This window comes from Rana temporaria, chromosome 4, assembly GCF_905171775.1.
Source record: "Rana temporaria chromosome 4, aRanTem1.1, whole genome shotgun sequence".
NCBI classification, from domain to species: Eukaryota; Metazoa; Chordata; class Amphibia; order Anura; family Ranidae; genus Rana; species Rana temporaria.
This window is the reverse complement of record NC_053492.1, coordinates 432042594-432064898: the sequence shown is the minus strand read 5'-3', so window position 1 is coordinate 432064898 and position 22305 is coordinate 432042594. Positions and strand designations below refer to the sequence as shown.

At 37.7% G+C, this 22305-nt stretch overlaps 1 protein-coding gene across 5 annotated transcripts in view; it reads right to left on the bottom strand.

The window, feature by feature from the left end:
- Nucleotides 1-22305, bottom strand: part of ESRRG (estrogen related receptor gamma) — a 304078-nt gene that overhangs the window by 235706 nt on the left and 46067 nt on the right. Inside the window, exons 1-2 of one of the 5 annotated variants that reach the window (XM_040351443.1) lie at nt 14719-14998; nt 9711-9788 (exon numbers count right to left, since the gene is read on the bottom strand). In XM_040351443.1, coding sequence (XP_040207377.1) covers nt 9711-9788; nt 14719-14774 — 134 coding nt within the window. In that variant the 5' untranslated portion in view covers nt 14775-14998. Of the gene's footprint in view, nt 1-9710; nt 9789-14714; nt 14999-22305 lie in introns of those variants that run through there. The other 4 variants (XM_040351444.1, XM_040351445.1, XM_040351446.1 and 1 more) reach the window with 4 other exon arrangements.

Here is a 22305-nt window from a genome sequence, read left to right as displayed (position 1 = left end):
TAAATAACTAATACAAAATTAGATATCCTAATTAATTATTTTACTTAATGGTCAATAATTCAAAAAAATGATATGTAAAACATTTTTTTGGAGGGCGAGGCAGGCAATGGTGGACTAAATTACCTACCACTGACAATTTCCCATATATCTCAGTCTTTAGTGGTTAAACCATTGATTTATACAATTTCTCCGCCCAAGTCATAATGAAAGCACCCCGGTTTTACAGGAGCATCACACCATAAGCAAAAATGGCAGTACATACCTAGTAACCCCTAAATTATTAAGATTTTATTTACTACAGTACTTTGGATCATAAACAATATCTATTTGTTAATAACATACTTGTTGTTTTTTTTGTTTTTTTCATTCAGTGCTGCTGATCTCCTGCAACCTCTTTACAACCATCCCATGTCTACAATCATTGATGCAATGGCTGCATAACATATCCTAGAGTGGGTTTCCTGATGGTGGCAACAGTGAACCATGCCTGCACAATGTTTGTGGTTATGTGAAAGTGTGACAACTAATCAGCACAACTAGGGGATAGCATAAGGGAACAGAGTGTTGTCACCTTACACTTACAGTGCCTGAAAAGGACCTTCATAAAAGAATTACCATATATTATTTGAATGAAAGCTGCAGATTCGAAAATATGAATTACTTTTGAAATAACATTACCATATTAAAGGGTATATGAGATTTTAGTGGTTGTATTTACATCTACTTTAAACTACTCATCAGCAAAACTGTACATATAGTTGACCTGTTTGGTCACAGTTGAGAAGTTTTAAATAGGGCTCTGGAAATTCTTTCTGCTAATAATTAAATGGTCTGTAGTTTCAAATTGTTACAGACCCAACTGTGTGATTGTCCCCACACTTAAAAATAAAGTATTATTTAAGACTGACATTTGGTCAATTTATCATCTTTGACCATTCAGTTTTCTTGTATTCCCCTGGTTGCTTGAGAGGGCTGGAAAGAGGCTCAATGGCTTATCGAATCGTATTGATTCCAGGGTGTCAGTGATCTAATCAAGAGCAATCAATACTAATCCAAAATCAATCAAAATACTTTTTACACTATCATTTATCAAATCAGAATGCAACAGCCACTTCCAAGCATAAAATGAAGAAAAATGAGAAAAGCGACAGAGAGGAACGGGAACAAAGAGTAAGTAAGGGAAAAAGGGAATACAAGCAGCTACGAGTTGAAAAACTCTCAAAATCTGTTAACCCCTTCCAAGAGGCATCAAGATTTTAAATAAGATGTTACTCAACGTGACTGAATGAAGAGCACAAGTCAACTTAGCCATGTCTCTACTTAGTTTGGGATAAGTTCAATGGAAACTGCTGTTGTTCACAACTTGACAGTTGGCTACTGTAAAATTCAATTATAACTTTGACTTGATTATGTCAGTCGTTTGTGGATAGCTGAAATATTGTAAAGGCTGGCTATAGAAGGGAAGATATATCAACGAGAATGATGGGCTATAACAAATAGTCTCATTCTTCCTCCAAACATGGTGGGACCTGCCAACTGGAAGTATAGCATGTGTGGTCGGCTTGTTTCTTCTTCCTACAAGACAACTGCCTGATGACCACAAATATGCTTTCCAACCTGTCAGAAAAAAATTCCAGTGGACTTACAAACATTAGCTACTAACATCAAAAAAAAATATTCAAAACCCATGCATAATGAAAAAATATTCAGAGGTTTGTTTTGGAATATATCCTTAATATGCATTATAATAATCTCTACATTTTCTGTTAGCAATTCTAATGAATAAAGGTAGCTAATTTATCTCAACCAAAACTGGCCACCGATAGTGAATAGAAATATACGAGCTAAGTTCTCTCAACTCATAAACATATTTTCATGTACATTTCTGAATTTAAACAGACCTTCTTTGATATAAGGTAACTGGAGTTTAAGGATCTGTGATCCTTTACAATTGTAAAGCCTAAAAAAGTACAATTCTATTGTGAGCATTGCATATTCTTATGAAAGGAAATTAAAGAGGTACATTTCTGAGGCTGCATAGTAACCTTTAAAAATGCACCCACGACTAAATAACATATGTCATCAATTCTAAAAAAGATCAGTTGAAAAAACTTGAAACCACTTTTAACCTCCCTGGCGGTATGATTCTGTCAGAAAAAACATGCTAAAAGCGGTACCATTATTTGCAAGGAAATTTGGCGTTTTATATTGTAGGTCTGTAATTTTTAGAAATAACTCACTTAAATCTGACCAAACAAGCTTCTAATAGGCATCCCGGGTATGACATTTTTTTAAAAACAAAATTATAAATTATAATATAATAAATAATTATAAATAATTATAACAAATAATAATATAATTATAATAAAAATTATTCAATAATGTAATCAAATCAAAATCACTGAAATTTGCTCAGTTGCAGAATTGTTGCTGTCATTATTTTTTTTTTTTATGACGAATTTCCCCACAAATCGCTATCGCACAATTCTGCAAGTGATTATAATTTATTATCGCTGTTTTTTAGCTGATCTAAAACTATTTTTGACATAAAGGGACACTTTTGGTTGCTATGGACAATCTACAGTTTGCAGGGAGAAAGAAACGTTTTTATTATATAAAATGACATGCATGACACAGGACAGACCACTAGGGACAGGGGGGGTGTGTTTTTTTTACATACAGTACTGTAATCTATAAGATTACAGTATACTGTATGTAAGGTGTTTGTTTACTTTTTTGAATTTGGCGCCGTTCTCCGTCCCCGTGCGTCGTAACGTCGCAGGGAACGGAGATCGGCGTCACACGGAGGCACTGTGTGAATCGAGCGAGGACCCACTCGCTCACACAGCGCGGTGGCATCGCTGGATCCAGGGACAAGGTAAGTAACTTGTGCCTGTGGATCTAGCGAGGCAAGCCCGAGTCTGACACGGGGTTTCCGCTCGCAGCAGGAAAATCTAACCCCGTGTCAGACTCGGGAAGACCGCCAGGCAGGTTAATAAAGGCGGATAGTCACTGCAATGGAAACGGCTGACCTAAAAACCTGCACTGCAGCACACTGGGCTGTGGTGGGAACACAGCACCCGCCGCAACTGACACAGCAAGTGGTTGTTCAGGCTACGTTGCAGCAATGACTGCCAAATTTTACAATTATGCTTGCTTTTGTAAACGCAGCTGAATTTGTTAAAAAGATTTTGTTCACTGTGGCCCATTTGCTGCGTAGTTACATAATGGAAAAGACTGTCTACGCTAAGCGGATATTTTGCCATCCTAATGTATTTGAAAGTCTTTCGTTCTTGTTTAGAATAATTGGCACCTAAATTTTTATTTTGGAAGACATATATAGCCTAGTTTTTAATGATTGGCCACTGTCCTATGGCTTCAGATATGGGAGTCTTATTGTAGACTACCTCTTGGTATCAACGTAAAGGATGATGACATACCAATCTCACATTCTCCCACTAAGTAAAGTCATACGCATTTTTTTGTCAATTAAACTTTTTGCCATGTTCTCTACAATAACCTAACCAAACACATTGGATGGAGAAGCACTGGTCTCATCTCTTTTTTAATGCGATCTCTGCATATGACTTGTTATTTTAAGTCAGGTAATCTATCCCAGCATTCATAATTGTGCTTCACAAAAAGATATTAGTCTCTAACTTCAAGAAAAGACCCGTCAGCCTGAAACATTCACTTCTGTTAATGTAAAAGCATTGGCATTTAACTGCATTCCAGATAAGACGGTGCCAGTAAAACTGATTATTCTTTTCTTATTCAAAGCATATCAGCATTTCGAAAGCTCTTTCAATCTTATCAGGTGTATGAACAGTGAATTTACTGAAAAACAGTTTGTTCGGCTTCTCTCTTTCTGTGCTAGGCTATCAGATAAACCTGACTAACTAACTGTATTTATACACAATCATACCTAGAATGAAATCAGCAGCATAAACTTGTGATAATACAAACTACTGACTCTACGTTAAACAACACCGGACTCTCTAAGTACAGAAAAACAACCACCACAAAAAAAATCCTCTATTTCCGCCAACTTCTTATACAGGGTATTAAATATTGGTGAAATAAAACACAGCCAAATACCTAATTTAGGTTTAATAGGCTTCCCTACACATTATACCTCATTTTAAATAAAGGTGTTTATTAATTATGTTATAAAATGATATACACATGGGGCACATTTGTAGCGCAGTAAATGTGACTTTCACCGAACAATTACTGGAGTTGAATCAATCACTGTCACTTAAAACACATGCCTCTGGACGATCCACCTGCAGTGAATGTTTGGTGAATATCAGATCCAATACTTTATAAATATGACCCTATATGTTTGGAATTTAGTCACATTTTTAATTTCTATTAAACAAAGGAAGAATTTGTTAGTTGAGTAGTTCTCGTTTTGCCTAAGCTCTCTTTCACTCGTGAGTGTTTGAAACTTTTGGTCGTTTTAATCCATAATTATTTATATACAATATCTGGCCCCGACAACATTTTTTGTGAATATGTTTACATTTTTATTTAGATTGATTTATTTTTAATTCTTCTGTTAACATGTAATTCTCTGATTGAATGGCCTACACAATGTAGGCTGTACTGTTTTGTGAATATATCATTGTATTTGTACTCCGAATTCCTCTAACTGAAATGATCACTTTCCTTGACTTTCTCTTTATTTACATCTAGCTCTTTCTATTTGTGCTTTTATGTCAATAAACAAAGCTCACGGAACATAAAATATATAGCAAACATTATTATCATAATGATGTAATAATTGATAAATAAACTGTTAATTAAAAATAAGCTTGTGGAAATGAATATGGTATTGGATTATTAAATCAAGAGGTAGTTTTTCGCCTATAAAGAAAAAAAAGTCTTCGCTTTTCTAAAGGCTTATGGTTTTTGAGCAGTCTTATGAAGATTCCTTGTTATTGCCAGTTAGATTACAGAATGTGACATGTTTTCACATTCTGTTCACAGCTACGCTCCCGGAACAAAACTGCTAAATAACACTGGTCTTTTATGTTTCTGCGCGCAGCAGTAAGATGACTTGTTAGTTGACATTATCTGTAACATGTCTGATGCTCAGTATTACTGTACAGACAAAGCTTTGAATAATTCTACTTTACCTTACCATAAAAAAAATAGACTTGGGTTTTATTACTAAGAGAAACTTATTTTAAAAATGTCCACAAAAAAACACAAATAAAAAAATAGGTAAAAAAAAAAATTAGGAAAAGCTTTAAGTCTTCAAATTTTAGCAAATGTTACATTGACAGTTAATCATACCCTTAAAATAAATACTTGAACTAGATTTGCGAACATTGTATCATCATAAAAATACCAAGAGTGATGTAGTCTAGAGGGAGAAAGATCAATCCTATGGTGTATTATTGTTACAGGTTAAAGGTCAACAAGGTTATGACATTTCCATATACATTGACAGTCAGTCGAGAGTCTATATTTTAGACTTGACCTGCATTATGTATTTTTCACAAGAATGTTGGGACAAAATAATTATAAAAAAGATGGAGCTCAATTTACACTAGATGTGGTAGTGTTTTAGGCTGATACATTAAACAATATGTTTGTAGTATATTTTAATATTTAATTATAAACATGTTTTTGTTGGGGCTGCTAGGTCAAGAAGACATCTTTGATCATTTTATCTTTGATAAGTCACACCGCGGCATGAACTGAATTATTATTTTATTCCTTTATTATGAAATGAATAAGGTAATTATCTTAATGTTTAGGACCATTTCCATCAAAGCGTCAACACGTAAACCAAATTTTTTAAGGGACTGCCGCTACCAGAATTACTACATTTATCAATGACCAAAACTTTTTGGGGGATAAAATTTGGAACAGCCATTTACACTAAGTGGTTATGAACTATCCACAAAATCAGAAAGTGTATTTAAAACAGATGGAAAAGCAGATGACACACACACTCAATCAACCCTCCTGAAAAGTAGAATAATCATTTGTATTATAAGGCAATGAATTAATACATTTTAGTGTTCTTTAAAAAAAAAATGACTAGCTTGGTTGTAGCTTAGGTCTGAAATAGCTTCAAGCACTGTTCTGTTAATGGAGCCCATCGCTTAGGCAAATAAACTAAGGATCTCAGGTAGTGCACCAGCACAATGAATGAGAATTGGCAGTCACGTGCCCTATCCATGACCTCAAGACAAATGTTTTCAACGTGAGACTAATGAATTGGTTTTACAGTAAATGTTATGCATCACACGCACCTCTGGCACTGAAGGGGTTATTGTATTTTCAGCTTGAAATGCACGACTGCTTTTCTCTGACCTTCTGACAGCAAAGTTAATGCAGTGAATTTTTTCTAATTTGTTTGGCTATGCAATGTACTGAGGGCCTCTACTGCAGATTTTCAGTGCAGGAGCCCTATACTTTTCTTTTCTCTCCTATGAGTGAAGCTGTTCACATATGATTTCAGTTAGCTAACTGCTTTTAATCTTTTAACAGTGGACTACAGCCAGTTCTTTGTTGATGGAGTGGTACCACCAACGTCAAGCAGCATTTCAGTCTCTACATCTTGGTCGATTCTTGTTTCAGCATCTGTGACATAGTGGCTACATGATGCATGGGACAGGTGTCATTCGAACTAATGTAATCCAGTGATTGGCCCTCTAATATGACCCGGCACCACCTGAGCTCAGTCCCTTTCTAAAAGCAGAATAATAATTTGGTGCTGTGAAGTCTTCATTCAGTTATTAGGGATTGCTACTTAACCTCTCTGATTGCTCATGGGAGCAGGACTGGTGATGTTGTCTGATGTCCCAAGATATGAGATGATATAGTTATATAAACATGCTCTCCAGGCTTATTCTCTAACTTTATCCTTGTATCTCTCTTCACTTGCTTTCTCCCCCTGTCTATTTATATATAAATATATTTTCTTTCATTCTATTTTGTATTGTCAATCAGAATTTGTATACCCCTTCTTTATCAAAACAGATAAAAAGGGCCTTCCGTGTATTTACTAGTTACTGAATTCTGTTGACATGTTAAATGACACCTTGAATGCCTTGGGTTTACATTAAACATACAGCCCCACAATGTTCCGTGCTTACAGGAAGATAGTTAAGATATAGTAAAGACCAGCAACACCCCTGGGGCAACAATAGCAGGAATCATCGTAGCATTCATTTTATATTGATAACGTTTTTTTATCCTAATTCCTAAGCATCTTACTAGAATACCTGTACCTACATTATTTAATAGAACAAATAAAATTGTAATTTGGCTTTTTTTATATGTGATTCAGACTTTACAAATGCAGGTACGTGATTAATAGTTTAATAATCTGAACATAACTTTTACTTAATGCGCGTGCGTGTTTGTGCGTATATATACAACAAGGACATGGTCACATAAGCTATGATTCCCTATATAAGCTTGGCTTCCCTTTTCAAAAACTCTTTTTGTTTTAAAAAAAGTTTATTTTGTCTACCGTCTACTGCAAAAAAATGCACTAAATATCTTGCCTTTTAACACGTTTTCCCTCCCCAAGTCACCTACTTTTTAATGCTGCAGCAATATGATAAAACCCTTCAAACTTTCTTTTTTTTATTTCCAACTGACAATTTGAAAAAGAGTCCTGTCTAGTTTACATTTTCACACTTCATTACATGGGAAACACAAGTGCTACTAACAGATGGGCACCCTCTTTTGAAGGGCTGACAAGGGAAAATATAACAGGCCTATTTAGTGTGCAGACAATTCTGTTATTCGTAATTGAGCTGGTACCTTCTCTTTTTTTTTTTATTATAAACTATTGTAGAAAAACAGTCGCTCAGAACCCTAGAAGTGTGCATATCAAAGTGGTTACTGATAAAGGAATTACATTATCTTTACCAAACAGAAAAGGAGTGTTCTTCAATTGTTTTATACTATTTTTAGTAATTAATAGATATATGATTTTGATCTCTGTTATTCGCTGTCAACGTATGATAGGAGTCAATTAGCTACAATGGAAAAGGTCATATGACTTTTTCACAAGAAAAAGAAGTTCTTAATTCAGAGTGTTCAAAACATTCTATTAATTAGATTATTAAAAAAAACGATTAGTATAAATGAAGGGATTCCTGTGCATTTTTTAAGTAAGGCCAAACCTTACATCCATAAACTCTGCACTGATAGAAAAATGATGCCTTGTGTATGTCAATTTTTTTTCCCCCTTTTTTTTACAATGTTGATTGAATCTTCTTGACAATAACTCAACCATCTCAGGTTTTACACAGATGTCAGTGCTGCTCCCTAAGACATTATGCCCATTATTGGCAACGCCTGATGTTTTGACCCATTAAGAAGGTAGATGTGAACTAAATTGATTCACAGTATTCTACCGAAATGTATAATATAATAACACCTTCATATACAGCTTCAAAAAAGCATTCTAGCTTCTTAAAAAATAAACTAACACAGATTTGAAAAATAACTTGCAAAGTTTTCATTTTAAATTCAAATGGTTCAATATCAGGTTAAAAATAAAAACACAAAGGCATTTGTTAGAATTAGTTGTACTAAATAAGTGAACTCTTTTAAATTGTCGCTGAAACACATTGCTCGGAGAGAAAAAAATAACAATACCACCTGCTTGACCCTATTATTACACTATACAAGGCTTATTTGATTTGGGAAAAATGATTCTCTATTTAATAAAAGCCCAACATACTAACTCAATGTGCTACATGGACTGGGCAACCTTCCCATGTAATATACACCTTTCTTTGATAACTGTATTTACTCAAAAGTAAACTGGGAAAAGAACAGTAATAAAAAAAATGAAAGAAAACAGGATTACCAATAATGATCAAATAGCAAAGCTCAGATAGACATCACAGAAGTTGAATAATGCAAGTAGACACTAACATATGCATACATGCAAAAAATAAATAAATACTAAGTGTATGTTTCTCATTTTTTTAAGTATTATATGTACATGTACTTCCTCTATATAACATTAAGGAATTTAAATTTAAATAATGCTCAGGTTAATTAAAAAAAAAATGCTATAACCGTATTGACCATATTTTCTACTACAGTACGTAACTACTGTGTAATGGGCAGTGTGCTGTACCAAACACAGCATATTACCCCAGGTTATAGACTATGGCAGTAGATTACGGAAGAGATTGTTGTCAGCAAGCCACTGAATATACATACTAGCAGTAGCTATCTTCCACACTTATGGTATGTATATATATATATATATATATATATATATATATATATATATATATATATATATATATATATATATATATATATATGAAATTTACTGAAAACAAAGTTGTCAGAAAACCTACATGTTTTTGAATGATACAAAAATGTAAATGTTTACAAAAACTAAGGTTTTTAAAAAAAAAAAAAATCTGTCTCTAAGTGGCTAGAAATACATGTTTTAGCTATATAATTCTATTGAACGAAACATGATACATGGAGTCAACATATACTGAGGCACATAAGTAAAACAATGAGTACGCAATGAGATACAGTGTTGCTTTGCCAAAGACTAGCAGTATTGTTAGTAATAGTGGTGGTGGTCATAGAAATAATAATAATAATAATAATAACAATGGAAAAATATAAAACACAAAAAAAACACATGAAAATTGGAAAGGCATCACATACAGAAAAAAAGTGAAAAAAATATACATTCCTACCATGAAGGTAAGGTTTTATTTTCTGAAAAAGTGTTCGTCCTCACATTAACAGCATGTCTGTGTACATATACCATTTCCCTAAGATAAAGATAAAAGAATTTATCAGTTGTCTGGGGGAAATGCTTTACAAAAAAAATAACAAAGCAAAACATTTCCACCATTGATTAGTGAGAAAATAAACAGTATAAAGCATGTAAATCATATGCGCTATCTATTAAGCATGCATATAAATGAATAGGTATACCTAATATAAGGGTGTAAAAAATGTATACCTATTTAAAATGGTATATTTTATAAGCAAATAATGCAATAATAATTTATTTATTACAGGATGTTAGTGGGAAAAAAAAGTCTGCATTTTTTTTTTACCCTGTACATAAACACACATACAGTCATGTACACAATTGCAATGTAGTTACTGCACTCTAGTCTCACAAACTTCCACAACCACAGATGTGAAATCAAGGTGTAAAAGGTCTCTTCGAGGAAAATACACACACACACAAAGACACACACAAACACACACAGCGGAGATGCATATACTGTATGTTCGGAGGAGGACAGAGCGGTCTGTGGGTATCAAACACACACATAGGACAAGTTAAAAAGCCCAAGCAGAGGAAAGGAAAGAAGATGTAATGACTAGTTGTGTCAGGCTGCTGGGACTAAGGGTGTCACTTCTACACTATCAAACACACACACATAAAGCAGGACTGGAGGCAGAGAGGCTAAATATTTTACTGTCAGAGCATTTCTAGGATAGGAATTAATTGTTCTCCCATGTACTTCAGGACAATGACAATTTAATACAAGGATATGGGATGGCAAGGAGGAAAACATGGAGGGCAAGGAGGAAAATATTTTGTATAGGTCGCAATGATTATAAAAAAGTAAAGTGATTTTTTTTTGCAGCACTGATAATAGTATTGATCAATGCATAATAAGTATAATAATATGAATAATAACAAAAATAATAATAATAATAATAATACAACTTGTAAAATTCATATTGCTTATACTAAATGTATCGCATTACGCAGCTTTGCATGTTTTTGCGCATGTATGCGTGTATATGTGCATGGTGCTGTGTGCTTGTGTGTGCATGTATATTCAGGCATGACTCTGTGGACAGTAGGCACATTAGAGGAAATCATGCATGTCTCGTTCTATTATCTACATGAACATATTCGCCAGCACACCACCCCGTTCTATTATCTATGTATCTATGTATCTATCTATCTATCTATGTATCTATCTATCTATCTATCTATCTTTCTATTTCTTTACTATATAAAGTAATTTACATCTGACAAGATAACTAAAAAACAGGATAGATAAAACCAGAAGCAGAATTTGGTCAGGCGATTTCCCAAAACACCATTATCAGTGTATTATTTTCTAACCCCCGCACGTTTAACAAACTGCAGCACTGCAAGCTACAAAGGTAAAGGTGTTCCCTACAACTCACTTAGTATCTGATATTTAAACCTACCCAACAACTACATTCCCCTTTACTCTGGGTTTTCTAGGGTTAGATATGGGGGGGGGGTGTGGGGGGTTCCCCATGCCTTCACCAAGGCAGCAGGACGGGGAAAAAAATGATGGCACATTCCTTAATGCTCAATAACAATGTGCTTACCTTCAATCAAAAGTTACAGGATGGTGAAGGATTCTGCTACTTTGATTAGACTTGATGTTATCTGAAAACTTTGGAAACCCTCAACCAAAGCCCATCACTTTATGGAATGAAAATGACCCAGTCCATGACTTTGTTTAAAATCAGCATTCAACTCTACAAGCCTACTTCAAACAATGGCCCATCCATTGAAATGTGGGCACAATTATAAGCTGGGGTTGTTGGTCATTTCTAATTATATGTTCCTGTTGGTGGCATGTACATGTTTCATGCCTGCTCGCTGGAGAAGAGTCAAACAAATATTGGCACATTGCCTGGTAGTCTGTACATTTTTTTTAAATGTTTTTGTAACAGAAAATTGGGAGGGGGCAAACAAATTGTCTACTGTACCATTAAAAGGCATCCATTTGCGATGGAAAGCGGCAAAGGACCAACCATTCTGGGAAATGAATGGGTATCCACAAGGGCTTTGCTATTAACATTGGTTAATTACAGCGGCAACGCACCGGGCTCAGTAAGTAAAGGAGCACAACTATAAACACATTAAAATGAGCGTTCAGCTGTCAGGTTGGAATGTCAATATTGAAGGGGCACAAGATGTTTTCGACACTCTTCCCAAAAAAAAGAAAAAAAGCTAAACTCAGTATGAGGATAAAAAAAAGGACATTTATCATACAGCATGGAAGCATTGGTCTAAAGGTAGCTAGTTAAGTCACTAACCTGTCAAATCTGTATGTTGCAACCTTTAAAGACCACAAGATCTTTTTTGGACCCCTTTAGTCTGACGTTAGAGTGAAAGCCATGCTCTCAGCTCCTGCTTGCTAAGTTACACCATTCTATTCCCTGAAGCTCCCACTCTGCAAGGCTCATGGATGCTTTATTGACACAAGCTCTCTAGGGACAAAACTTTAAGATATAAAAAAGTAAACCAAGGGAAAGGAGATCCCAGTCAGTGCAGCACAATTCTGAGATCTCAGCTGGGAACCTGATCACTTAAAAGCAATCATTTAAGATTGTGTACTCACTTATTGCACTAATGTCATCTTATCTCAGAGTCCTGACAAGCAGTAGCTATCTCGTATCAACATTACACTTGCTACAGTTTAAGCATTTCTTGTGCTTTCCAAAAAAAAAAAGCAAAAAAAAAATTAAGGCCATAACATAACATGTAGTAATTATCTTCTATAAAATTGTATCCTAGTGTCGTACAGACTTCAATCCTTCCCTATTGTTTTACTAAACTGTTACTACAAACAGGAGCTCTCTCCCTATTTTGGACTGTTTCATTTGCCTTTCCGCTTCCCAACAGCTGTGACAACTGTTAAAACAGTCAGTAAAATTAAGTCAGCTCTATAATCCTTTAGTCAATGTAACATTTTAATCAGAAGTGGAAGGAGTTTTATCTAAAGAGCCTACTGTTTTCATTTCCAGGGATGAGATTGACACATATGTCAAAACGGGCCCATACATTTATTGCATCTGTTGCCTTAACAATTATTTTAAAGAAAAAGGGGGGGGGCGCACTTATGTGGGCTTAGGTTATCACATCCTCAACTGTCTGACACCCAAGCACTACTTGCCTCAAGCACACAGTTGTCGGATGTTCCCGAAAATATTTTTTTTTTTTTAATTTTAGGTTAAAACGAGGCAGGCGGCTAATTTAACAAATTCTGAAAGCATGTTGGTACGTTGCCAAGGCATGTGGTACCTGACAATACGAGTGTGTAAAGTTTTTGCACTGTACAAAGCACTTTTTCAATGCAAAATTATACTAATCAAATTTGTGCAAAATTGTGCAAATTTCGTAAGGCTAGAAAGGGTTCGCAGAGTGAACATGCAGGACAACTACTACTTCTGCACTATGCGGTACAAGCATTAAAACACTGTCCCTGCATCTGACATCTGCACACAGATCGCTTCCCTAAGAGGCTTATCTAAACTAATCATTCAAATTAGGTATAAGAAGGTAAATTTAAGAAAGCTTCTTTAGTAAAGACAGAGCGTTGACCACACTTCAAAGGTTGTTTCTTATTTACTGCACAGCAAACTTGAAAAACTTCAGGATGAGGAATGGCATCTAAGAATTTATGATGGGTGACAGTACCTAATTCAGGCACCTGCCTCTTGTGTTGTAAGCCTTAAAGCCTGACAGCTTCCTACAGTTTTCTTTTTTTTTTTTTTTTTTAGATTTAGCCTTTAGTTATTTACTTCCTCATTGTATCTCACATTCACATGGCTACCTTTAGATCCCAACTGAAAAATATGCAGTTACTTCTAATTCCCAAGGCATCATTGCAAGCTGTATTGCAGTGAGGTCAGCTTGTCTGCAGCCTAAGTGCTACTCTCCAGCTCTGACACAGGCACACATGGTCTTGTGTTTAGCTTACAATACCAGAGACTATCCCCACAATTACAGAAGCTTGGCTTCATTGTTAGAGTGTAGCAGTGCGACCGGCCCCACATGACACAAATGGATCTGTGACAGATGCAAAGATATCCTGACCGTAAGCAAAAAAAAAAAGAGCGCAAACTGCTCAATAAGATACTGACCAAACACAATGAAGCACAAACTGTCCCCTAGATTTTGGATGCGTCTACCTTATCTTTTTTTCCCTGCTTTTTACATTTGTATATTACAAAACAGGGTGAGGGGGGGATAAAGAAACGTAATTGCAATTTTTATTTCCCGCAGGTCAAAATCATCTTAACTAGCTGGGTTACTCATTGACTGATCCCTATCCTAGTTAATGCTTACCCACCTAGAATTCTTACTCGAGGCTGGGAAACAGAAGACTGCTTCGCAAATAGTTCTCCAAACATGCTTTACCATTTTCAAGTCATTATCCCACAACACTTGCACTGAGTCTATGACAGGCTGCAAACACAACAAGCAGATCTAGGGTCTGAATGGCATGCAGGTTGAGCTCTGTCCAAGGGGTGGTGGTAGGGGGGATAGGGGGGAGAGACAGAGAGAGAGAACGAGAGAGAGAGAGGGCTTCTAAGAAAATATGCTGCACCCTCGTGAAACGACACATTTGAACACTTTGCTAAGCTTTTGTGCCAAGTGCCTATTCTTAGTACCTGAATAAGAAGAGCCTGACATACAGCTGTCCCCTTGATTGTGGCAGGACTCACAGTGGAACGTAACAGTAACAATTCCCAACTCACACAATTGAAAAAAAAAAAAGGAGCAAACCCTCGGCACAATAGAGAGACAAGACTAGCAAACAGAGATCACTCATGCACAGAAATCCTCTTAGCCTCTACCTGCATTCTCCATCCTAATGTAAAGCATTGTGTAAAAGGAATATAAAACAAAACATAAAAAACAAACAACAAAAAAAAAAACGAACAAGAACAAGAGGTACCTACTCTTCTTCGTAGTGCAGGGAAAAAGACTCAGGAAGGCAAAGTTCTACCGAATCCATGTGCGCCCGGCAACCATAATTTGTGCACCCCAGCTATAAATCAAAGTTTCCTTGTCAGAGGGACAGTTGCAATTAACACAAATGTTCTCCTGGTGACAAGCCTATAGGCACAGCCAGTTGGGACCAAAAGCTCTCACACTCTCCTAATCAAGGACTTAAAGCCCCGATTGCAGCTTATTAATATGAAGTAGAGCTTTACATATGCAGTCCCTCTGGCCCACTTGGCTATTGGATTGGTGGGAGGGTGGCCAATGAAGAGCAAGGGAGGGCAGGAGCTCCACACATTGTGACAGCTAGGCAGGTACTAAGGGAGGGGGGGAGAGGGGGGAGGAAGGAACAGAGTGAGGACGGACTGAGATAGAGGGAAAAGCTCTCATGAGCTAGAAATGTTTCCTTTGGGCTACAATACAAAGAGGGAATAAAAGGTTTCTCTGTTTGGGCATTAAACGTTTGTTATAACATTAAACACAACTCACCAGAGCCAAATGAAAGAAAGATTTCCTGTACAGTAGCTCCCATTTTTTTTTCCTCTTTACTAAGTCAGGGGCATTAAGTTTTTACATTGCTTCCCTGCATGTCAATTTCTCAGATTTTTTTTTTTAATGCTTTTGTAGCAATTTTATTTTTTTCCCCACCTTGTTTTTTTTAATTTTATTTTATGTTTTCTCTTTTTTCTCGAGCTGTAGTAGTTCTTTCCTGGAATTAGGTTTAACGACACAGTAATAAGAAATTATCGGAAATTTTAATCGGGTGTCAATTTTTATCTCCAGGTGTTTCCTGCAGAATTTCCGTAGCCGCGCTTGGATAATATGAGAATCGAGAGGCTGGCTGTCGCATCGGTCCCTCCTCGTCACCCAGCGCAAAAGGGCTGTCGGTTGCTCAAAGGGTTAATACTATTTTAAAAGTGGGTGACGGTTCTTGAGGGTAATATTTTTATTACGGATCCCTGCGGTACGTGTGGTTTAGAAAAAATTTAAAAATGTTTGCACCGTTCTACATGTAACACAATACAGATTTAATAGATGACCGCAATACTGGAGATGGTAGGGTTAAAAAAATACCTTTGGCTGTAAGCGTTCGCTGCGTTTTCTTGCTCCAGGTAAGTTCCCCCCACCCCCCATTTTCTTTACAGATTTTTTGGTAAATACAAGGAGGTTGAACACTGTTAACCATTTGAGGCTACGCCTGCGATGAATGGCCCCTTTTCCCTGAAAGAGTTAATGTCAAAGAATAAATGGCTACCGGCAATGGCATTTTTTTGCAAGAGATATAGTTAGCCAATGCAATTTTCATCACTATGGTCCGCTCGTCCGGGAAGCGAATGCTTGCGATTTTCTAGAGCCTCTATTCATTCATAGCGCAATACCGGAGAGGGCTCTGATAGGGTTAAAAATGATCGTCAGCTGTAAGCGTTCGCTGCGTTTTCTTGCTTCAGGTACATTTTTCTCCCCCTATTTTCCTTACGGAATTTTATTAGTAAATTCGAGGCGGTTGCAAGCTGTTAACTGTTCGAGGCTATGCCATGCGGTGAACAGCCCCCTTTTCCCTGAAAGGGTTAATGGCTACTGGCGATGACATTTTATTGCAGGAGATATAGTTAGCCAGTGCAATTTTCATCGCTATGGTCAGCTTGTCCGGGAAGCGAATGCTTGCGTTTTTCTAGAGCCTCTATTGGTTTGTAGCACAATACCGGAGATGGCAATGATAGGGTTAAAAATTATCTCCGGCTGTAAGCATTCGCTGCATTTTCTTGCTCCAGGTAAGTCCCCCCCCCAATTTCCTTACGGAATTTTATTAATAAATTTGGGGCGGTTGCACACTGTTAACTGTTCGAGGCAACGATTGCGTTGAACAGCCCCATTTACACGAAAGGGTTAATGGCGATGACATTTTTATTGCACAAGATATAGTTAGCTAATGCCATTTTCATCGCTATGATCAGCTTGTCTGGGACGCAAAAGCTTGCGATTTTCTAAATTCTCGCTAGAGCCTTCATACTACCTGCCGTGAAATGTCCGATAGGTTAACTTTTGGTATAGTTATTAGTGTAAATTTTTGCTGTGTGCAAAATTATTCCCAACACAGAATTTGTATCGGACTTTTCTGCGATTGCGGCATACAAAGCATTGTGTTTTTTTTATTTTTTTTCATTTTTGGCTTTGTAAGCTATGCAGCACCTGCAAGGTGTTGTCACTACGCCTGTGACGGGGGTTAATATTACATCGCCGTTGTTTGGAATAGGCTAAAACTGAACCTTCTTGGTGAGCCTAGACACCTCTGATGCTGACGGGGTTAAGTGTGTGCTAAGACGCACATTACACTCATATGTTTATCTAGATAAATACACGCCTTGGTGCACTTGTCAACCCCCATTGCTTTTTAACTGAGCGAGCAAGTATGAACCAAATTTAACACGTCTAGAGCACAAATTCAGATTATGTTAAAAACAATCGGAAAAGCTGGGGCAGTCACATTGATCAATCCCTTTCTTCTATCTGTCAGCGAGCAGATTACAGCGCACTAACCGCACACTGCTGGAACTCCTAACAAGATAAAGGCGAGTACACTACAGTAGCCTGCGCAGGGGACGACTACTGCACACGCGTGTAAAGAATAAAAGGGGCATTTTCTGGCGGCGGCCGTGTACTCCGGCCCAAATAATAACATTCCGATTCATCAAAAAAACGTCCAGGCTGTAATTAAACCCTTGTGAAAATTGATACCCAATCACCTGACGTAATATTCCACAAATTTTCTTCTCAAAGCCGCTGGAACATAATTGCCATGCGGGCTTTATAAATAGAAAAGGGAAACCAACCGAAGGGAAGGGATATAGTGTAATATGTGTCAGGATTTGAAGGTGTTAACCTTTTCACTGACTGATTCAGCGTTAACACTCGCTAACTTACACCGGAGGTACAGTGTACTGCGTCGTAACCCATAGCAACCGAGAAACCTTCATCTTTTCATGATGGTACACCCTTAATTGGTTGCTATTGGCTACTGCCCTTGGCATTAGGTCACTGCACTATGTCTCAGCTTCATAGCTAAAGGAGTCCAAGTTATGGTGCAAGATGTCATGACCCATAGCAACCAGGAAGCCTTCATCTTTTTATGATAGTAAAATCCTAATTAGTTGGCATTGGCTACTGCCCTTGGCACATGGTCACTGCCCTATCCTTTATTCCTTAGCTTTATAGCTAGAGGAGCCTGAAGTATGGTGCAAGTAGTTGGAACATATAGCAACCGGGAAGTCTTCATCCTTTCATGACAGTATAATCTTAATTGGTTGCTATTGGCTACTGCCCTATGCTTTATGCCTTTAGAGCTGGTGGAGTCAGAGGTACGGTGCAAGGTGTAGTAACCCATAGAAACCAGCAAGCCTTCATCTTTTCATGATGGTAAAATCTTAATTGGTTGCTATTGGCTAAAGCCCTTGGCCCATAGTCACTGCCCTATGCTTTATGCCTTTGCTTTAAAGCTAGGGGAGTCCGAAGTATGGTGCAATGTGTCGTAACCCATAGAAACCGGGAAGCCTCCATCTTTTCATGACAGTATAATCTTAATTGGTTGCTATTGGCTACTGCCCTCGGCACATGGTCACCGCCCTATGCTTTATGCCCGTGCAAGGTGTCGTAACCCATAGAAACTGGGAAGCCTTCAGTCTTTCATGATGGTGTAATGTCAATTGGTTGCAACGGGCTACTGCCCTAAGCTTTATGCCTTTATAGCTAGCAGAGGTACGGTGCAAGGTGTTGTAACCCATAGCAACCAGAATGCCTTCGCCTTTTTCATGAAGATAAAATCCTAATTGGTTGCCACGGGCTACTGCCTTTGGCACATATTCACTGCCCTATGCTTTATGCCTTCACTTTATAGGTAGAGAAGCTGGAAGCATGGTGCAAGGTGTTGTAAACCGTAGCAACTGGGAAGCCTTCATCTTTTTATGACAGTAACATTGTAATAGATTGCTATAGACTACTGCTCTTTGCATATGAAAACTGCCCTATTATTTATGCCTCAATTTTATAGCTAGAGGATCTGGCGGTATATGGCAAGGTAATGCAACCCATTGCAACTTGGAAGTTGGGACGTCTTTGTTTTTATGACAGTACAAACCTAATATGTTGCTATGGGCTACTGCCTTTGGCACATGGTCACCGTCCTATGCTTTATGCCTTAGCTTTATAGCTAGAGGAGTCCGAAGTATGGTGCAAGGTGTATGCTTTATGTCTTTAGCTCACCATACACATTAAAATCCGATTGTACAATCTCCTAAAGATCTACCAAAAATTATGTAGTGCAAGGGCCTGCTTGATTGGATACACATCGATTGGATAGTTTAGGATCTCATATTGCACAGTTTTGGTAAGCCTAGACTTGACTGAACAACGATCGATTATTCAGATTGTAATGTATATGAAGGATCTGGTTGCCTTCTTTTTATGTCAGTAAAATCTATATTGATTGCTATGGTCCTGTTATTTGTTCATGATCACTTTCCTATGCGCTAAGGTTCTGGCGGTATGGTGCAAGATATTGTAACCCATAGCAACCAGAAAAATGTCATCCTTTCATAACAGTAAAATCTTATTTGGTTGCTTAGTTCTACTGCTGTTCGCGCTTGATCACTCATTGGTGATTTATGGCTTCATTTTATAACTAGAGGAGCTGGAAGTGCAGTGCAAGATATTGAATCCCGTAGTAACCCAGGAAGCCTTCATCTTTTTCTGACAGTAAAATCTTAATGCTCTTTGCACACGAACACAGCCCTGTGCTTTATGTTTTAACTTCATAGCCAGGGGAGCTTGTGATTCAGTGCAAAACAATGTAACCCGTAGCAACTGGGAACCTTCATCCTTTCATGAATCTAAATTGGTTGCTATGGGTTACTGCAATTTTCACATGAAGATCGCCCTATGATTCGAGGCTTAACTCTATAGCTAGAGAAGCTCATAGTACAGTGCAAGGTATCGTGACCCATAGCAACCAGGATGCCTTCATCTTTTCAGGGCACTAAAATGTCATTTGGTTGCTACAAGCTACTGCCCTTCTCATGCAATCACTGTCATATGTTTTATTAATAGAGTTAAATAAAATGCAGCTATGATTTTGAAAAAGATAGCATTATATATTTACACCAGGCTCTTTCGGGTTGAGAACTCATTCACACTCACACTGGACTCTTTAGATCAGGGGTTGGCAACCTGGGGCCCACCAGCTGTTGTGGAACTACATTTCCCACGAGGCATTGCAAGGCTGTCAGTTACAATTGCTCCCAGAGGCATGATGGGACTTGTAGTTCTGCAACAGCTGGAGGGCCCCAGGTTGCCTACCCCTGCTTTTAATCAGCCTTTCTCAAAGGACACTGACAACAATGTTTTTTTAGATATCTGTAAGGATTGGGGGTGGGGGAGTGCCTACTGACCACAACGTAGGGAGCATTTTTCCCACTGACCAGCATGCTGATGTACCATGAGCTGTAAATATAGTAATTATTAGTAGGGGTTCCCTGAGACATGAAAGTTATTTCAAGGGTTCCTCCATGCTACAAGGTTTCAGAAAGGCTTTAGACAGACAACAGATGAAAAGTGAGAAAGGCTTATACGTTTGTTGCAACCCCCTCCAATTTCCAAAACTTAGGGGCTTATTGATAAGGGCTCATAAGGGCTCATGCACAGGACATTTTTTACAGCTGCTGTTAGGGGGGGGGGGGGCGTCTGATGTTTAACTGCCTCTGTAAATGCTGTAACAAGCATTTAGCCACGTTAAAAAACACTAATGCCAAAAAGAACGTGGAAAAACGCCCATAAACGCTATTCAAAAACATGGCTAACCGTGCATTTTTAATGAACACATGTCCTGTGTGCATGAAGCCTAAAGTTCATCACTGCTACCTCTGCTGACCTCTTAGTTTTTATCTTTTTTCCCTCAATTACACTTGTTCTGGCCTAAATTTGAATGCAGTTACAATAACCTAGCAGCCAATTCTGTCAATTTATATCGACCATCTGCTAATTCTTCCCAATAAAATATTGGCAAAAATGTAGGGTAGCCAACAGCCAACATTGCTTTTTTTTTTTTAAGGTGAAGGAAGTGATAACCCTAAAGGAAATGCTCTGGTTGTGTTTTATTATATTTCAATTGTTTTTATTGAAAATTTTCCCGGAAACATTACAAAATAGAGCGGCAAACAATCCTTGCCATGCTCCAAGCATTCAACAATTTAAATATATAAGTAATAAAAGGGAAGAGAAGTAGGGGGAGGGGTTTGGCATAATTGGAGCACCGCTAATAGGGCAGGTCAGCTTTGGTGTCTGATATAGGCACAAAAACAAATATGAAGAACAAATGTTCAATAGGGGGATGAATAGAAGAAACATGTAAGGCCATTGTAGATGCCCTTCAGGTCCGTCTTTGATTCACCTATATATATTTTTATTTTTTCTGCTGCTTTTAATACCATTTTTTTTTCTTTATTAATTTCACTGAACATTCCAACTTTACATTAGACTGGACTGGAGTTCCCAACTTTGCATTAGACTGGACTAGAGATCCCAACTTTACATTAGATTAGACTGGAGATCCCAACTTTACATTAGACTGTATTGGAGATCCCAACTTTACATTCGAATGGACTGGAGATCCCAACTTTACATTCGACTGGACTGGAGATCCCAACTTTACATTCGACTGGACTGGAGTTCCCAACTTTACATTAGACTGGACTGGAGATCCAAACTTTACATTAGACTAGACTGGAAATCCTAACTTTACAATCGACTGGACTGGAGATCCCAACTTTACATTAGACTGGACTGCAGATCCAGTCTAATTAATCCAAGTTGGACTGGAGATCCCAACTTTACATTAGACTGGACTGGAGATCCCAACTTTACATTAGACTGGAGATCCCAACTTTACATTGGACTGGAGATCCAAACTTTACATAGACTGGACTGGAGATCCCAACTTTACATTAGACTGGACTGGAGTTCCCAACTTTACATTAGACTGGACTGGAGTTCCCAACTTTACATTAGACTGGACTGGAGATCCCAACTTTACATTAGACTGGAGATCCCAACTTTACATTAGACTGGAGATTCCAACTTTACATTAGTCTGGACTGGAGATCCCAACTTTACATAGACTGGACTGGAGATCCCAACTTTACATAGACTGGACTGGAGATCCCAACTTTACATAGACTGGACTGGAGATCCCAACTTTACATAGACTGGACTGGAGATCCCAACTTTACATAGACTGGACTGGAGATCCCAACTTTACATTAGACTGGACTGGGGATCCCAACTTTACATAGACTGGACTGGAGATCCCAACTTTACATTAGACTGGACTGGAGATCCCAACTTTACATTAGACTGGACTCGAGATCCCAACTTTACATTAGACTGGACTGGAGATCCCAACTTTAGCTGTCTAATCTAGTGAAACATTTATGAAAACGAGCAATCATATTTGATTATTTGACCTCCCATGATGTATAGGCAAGCGCTGGGCCTTC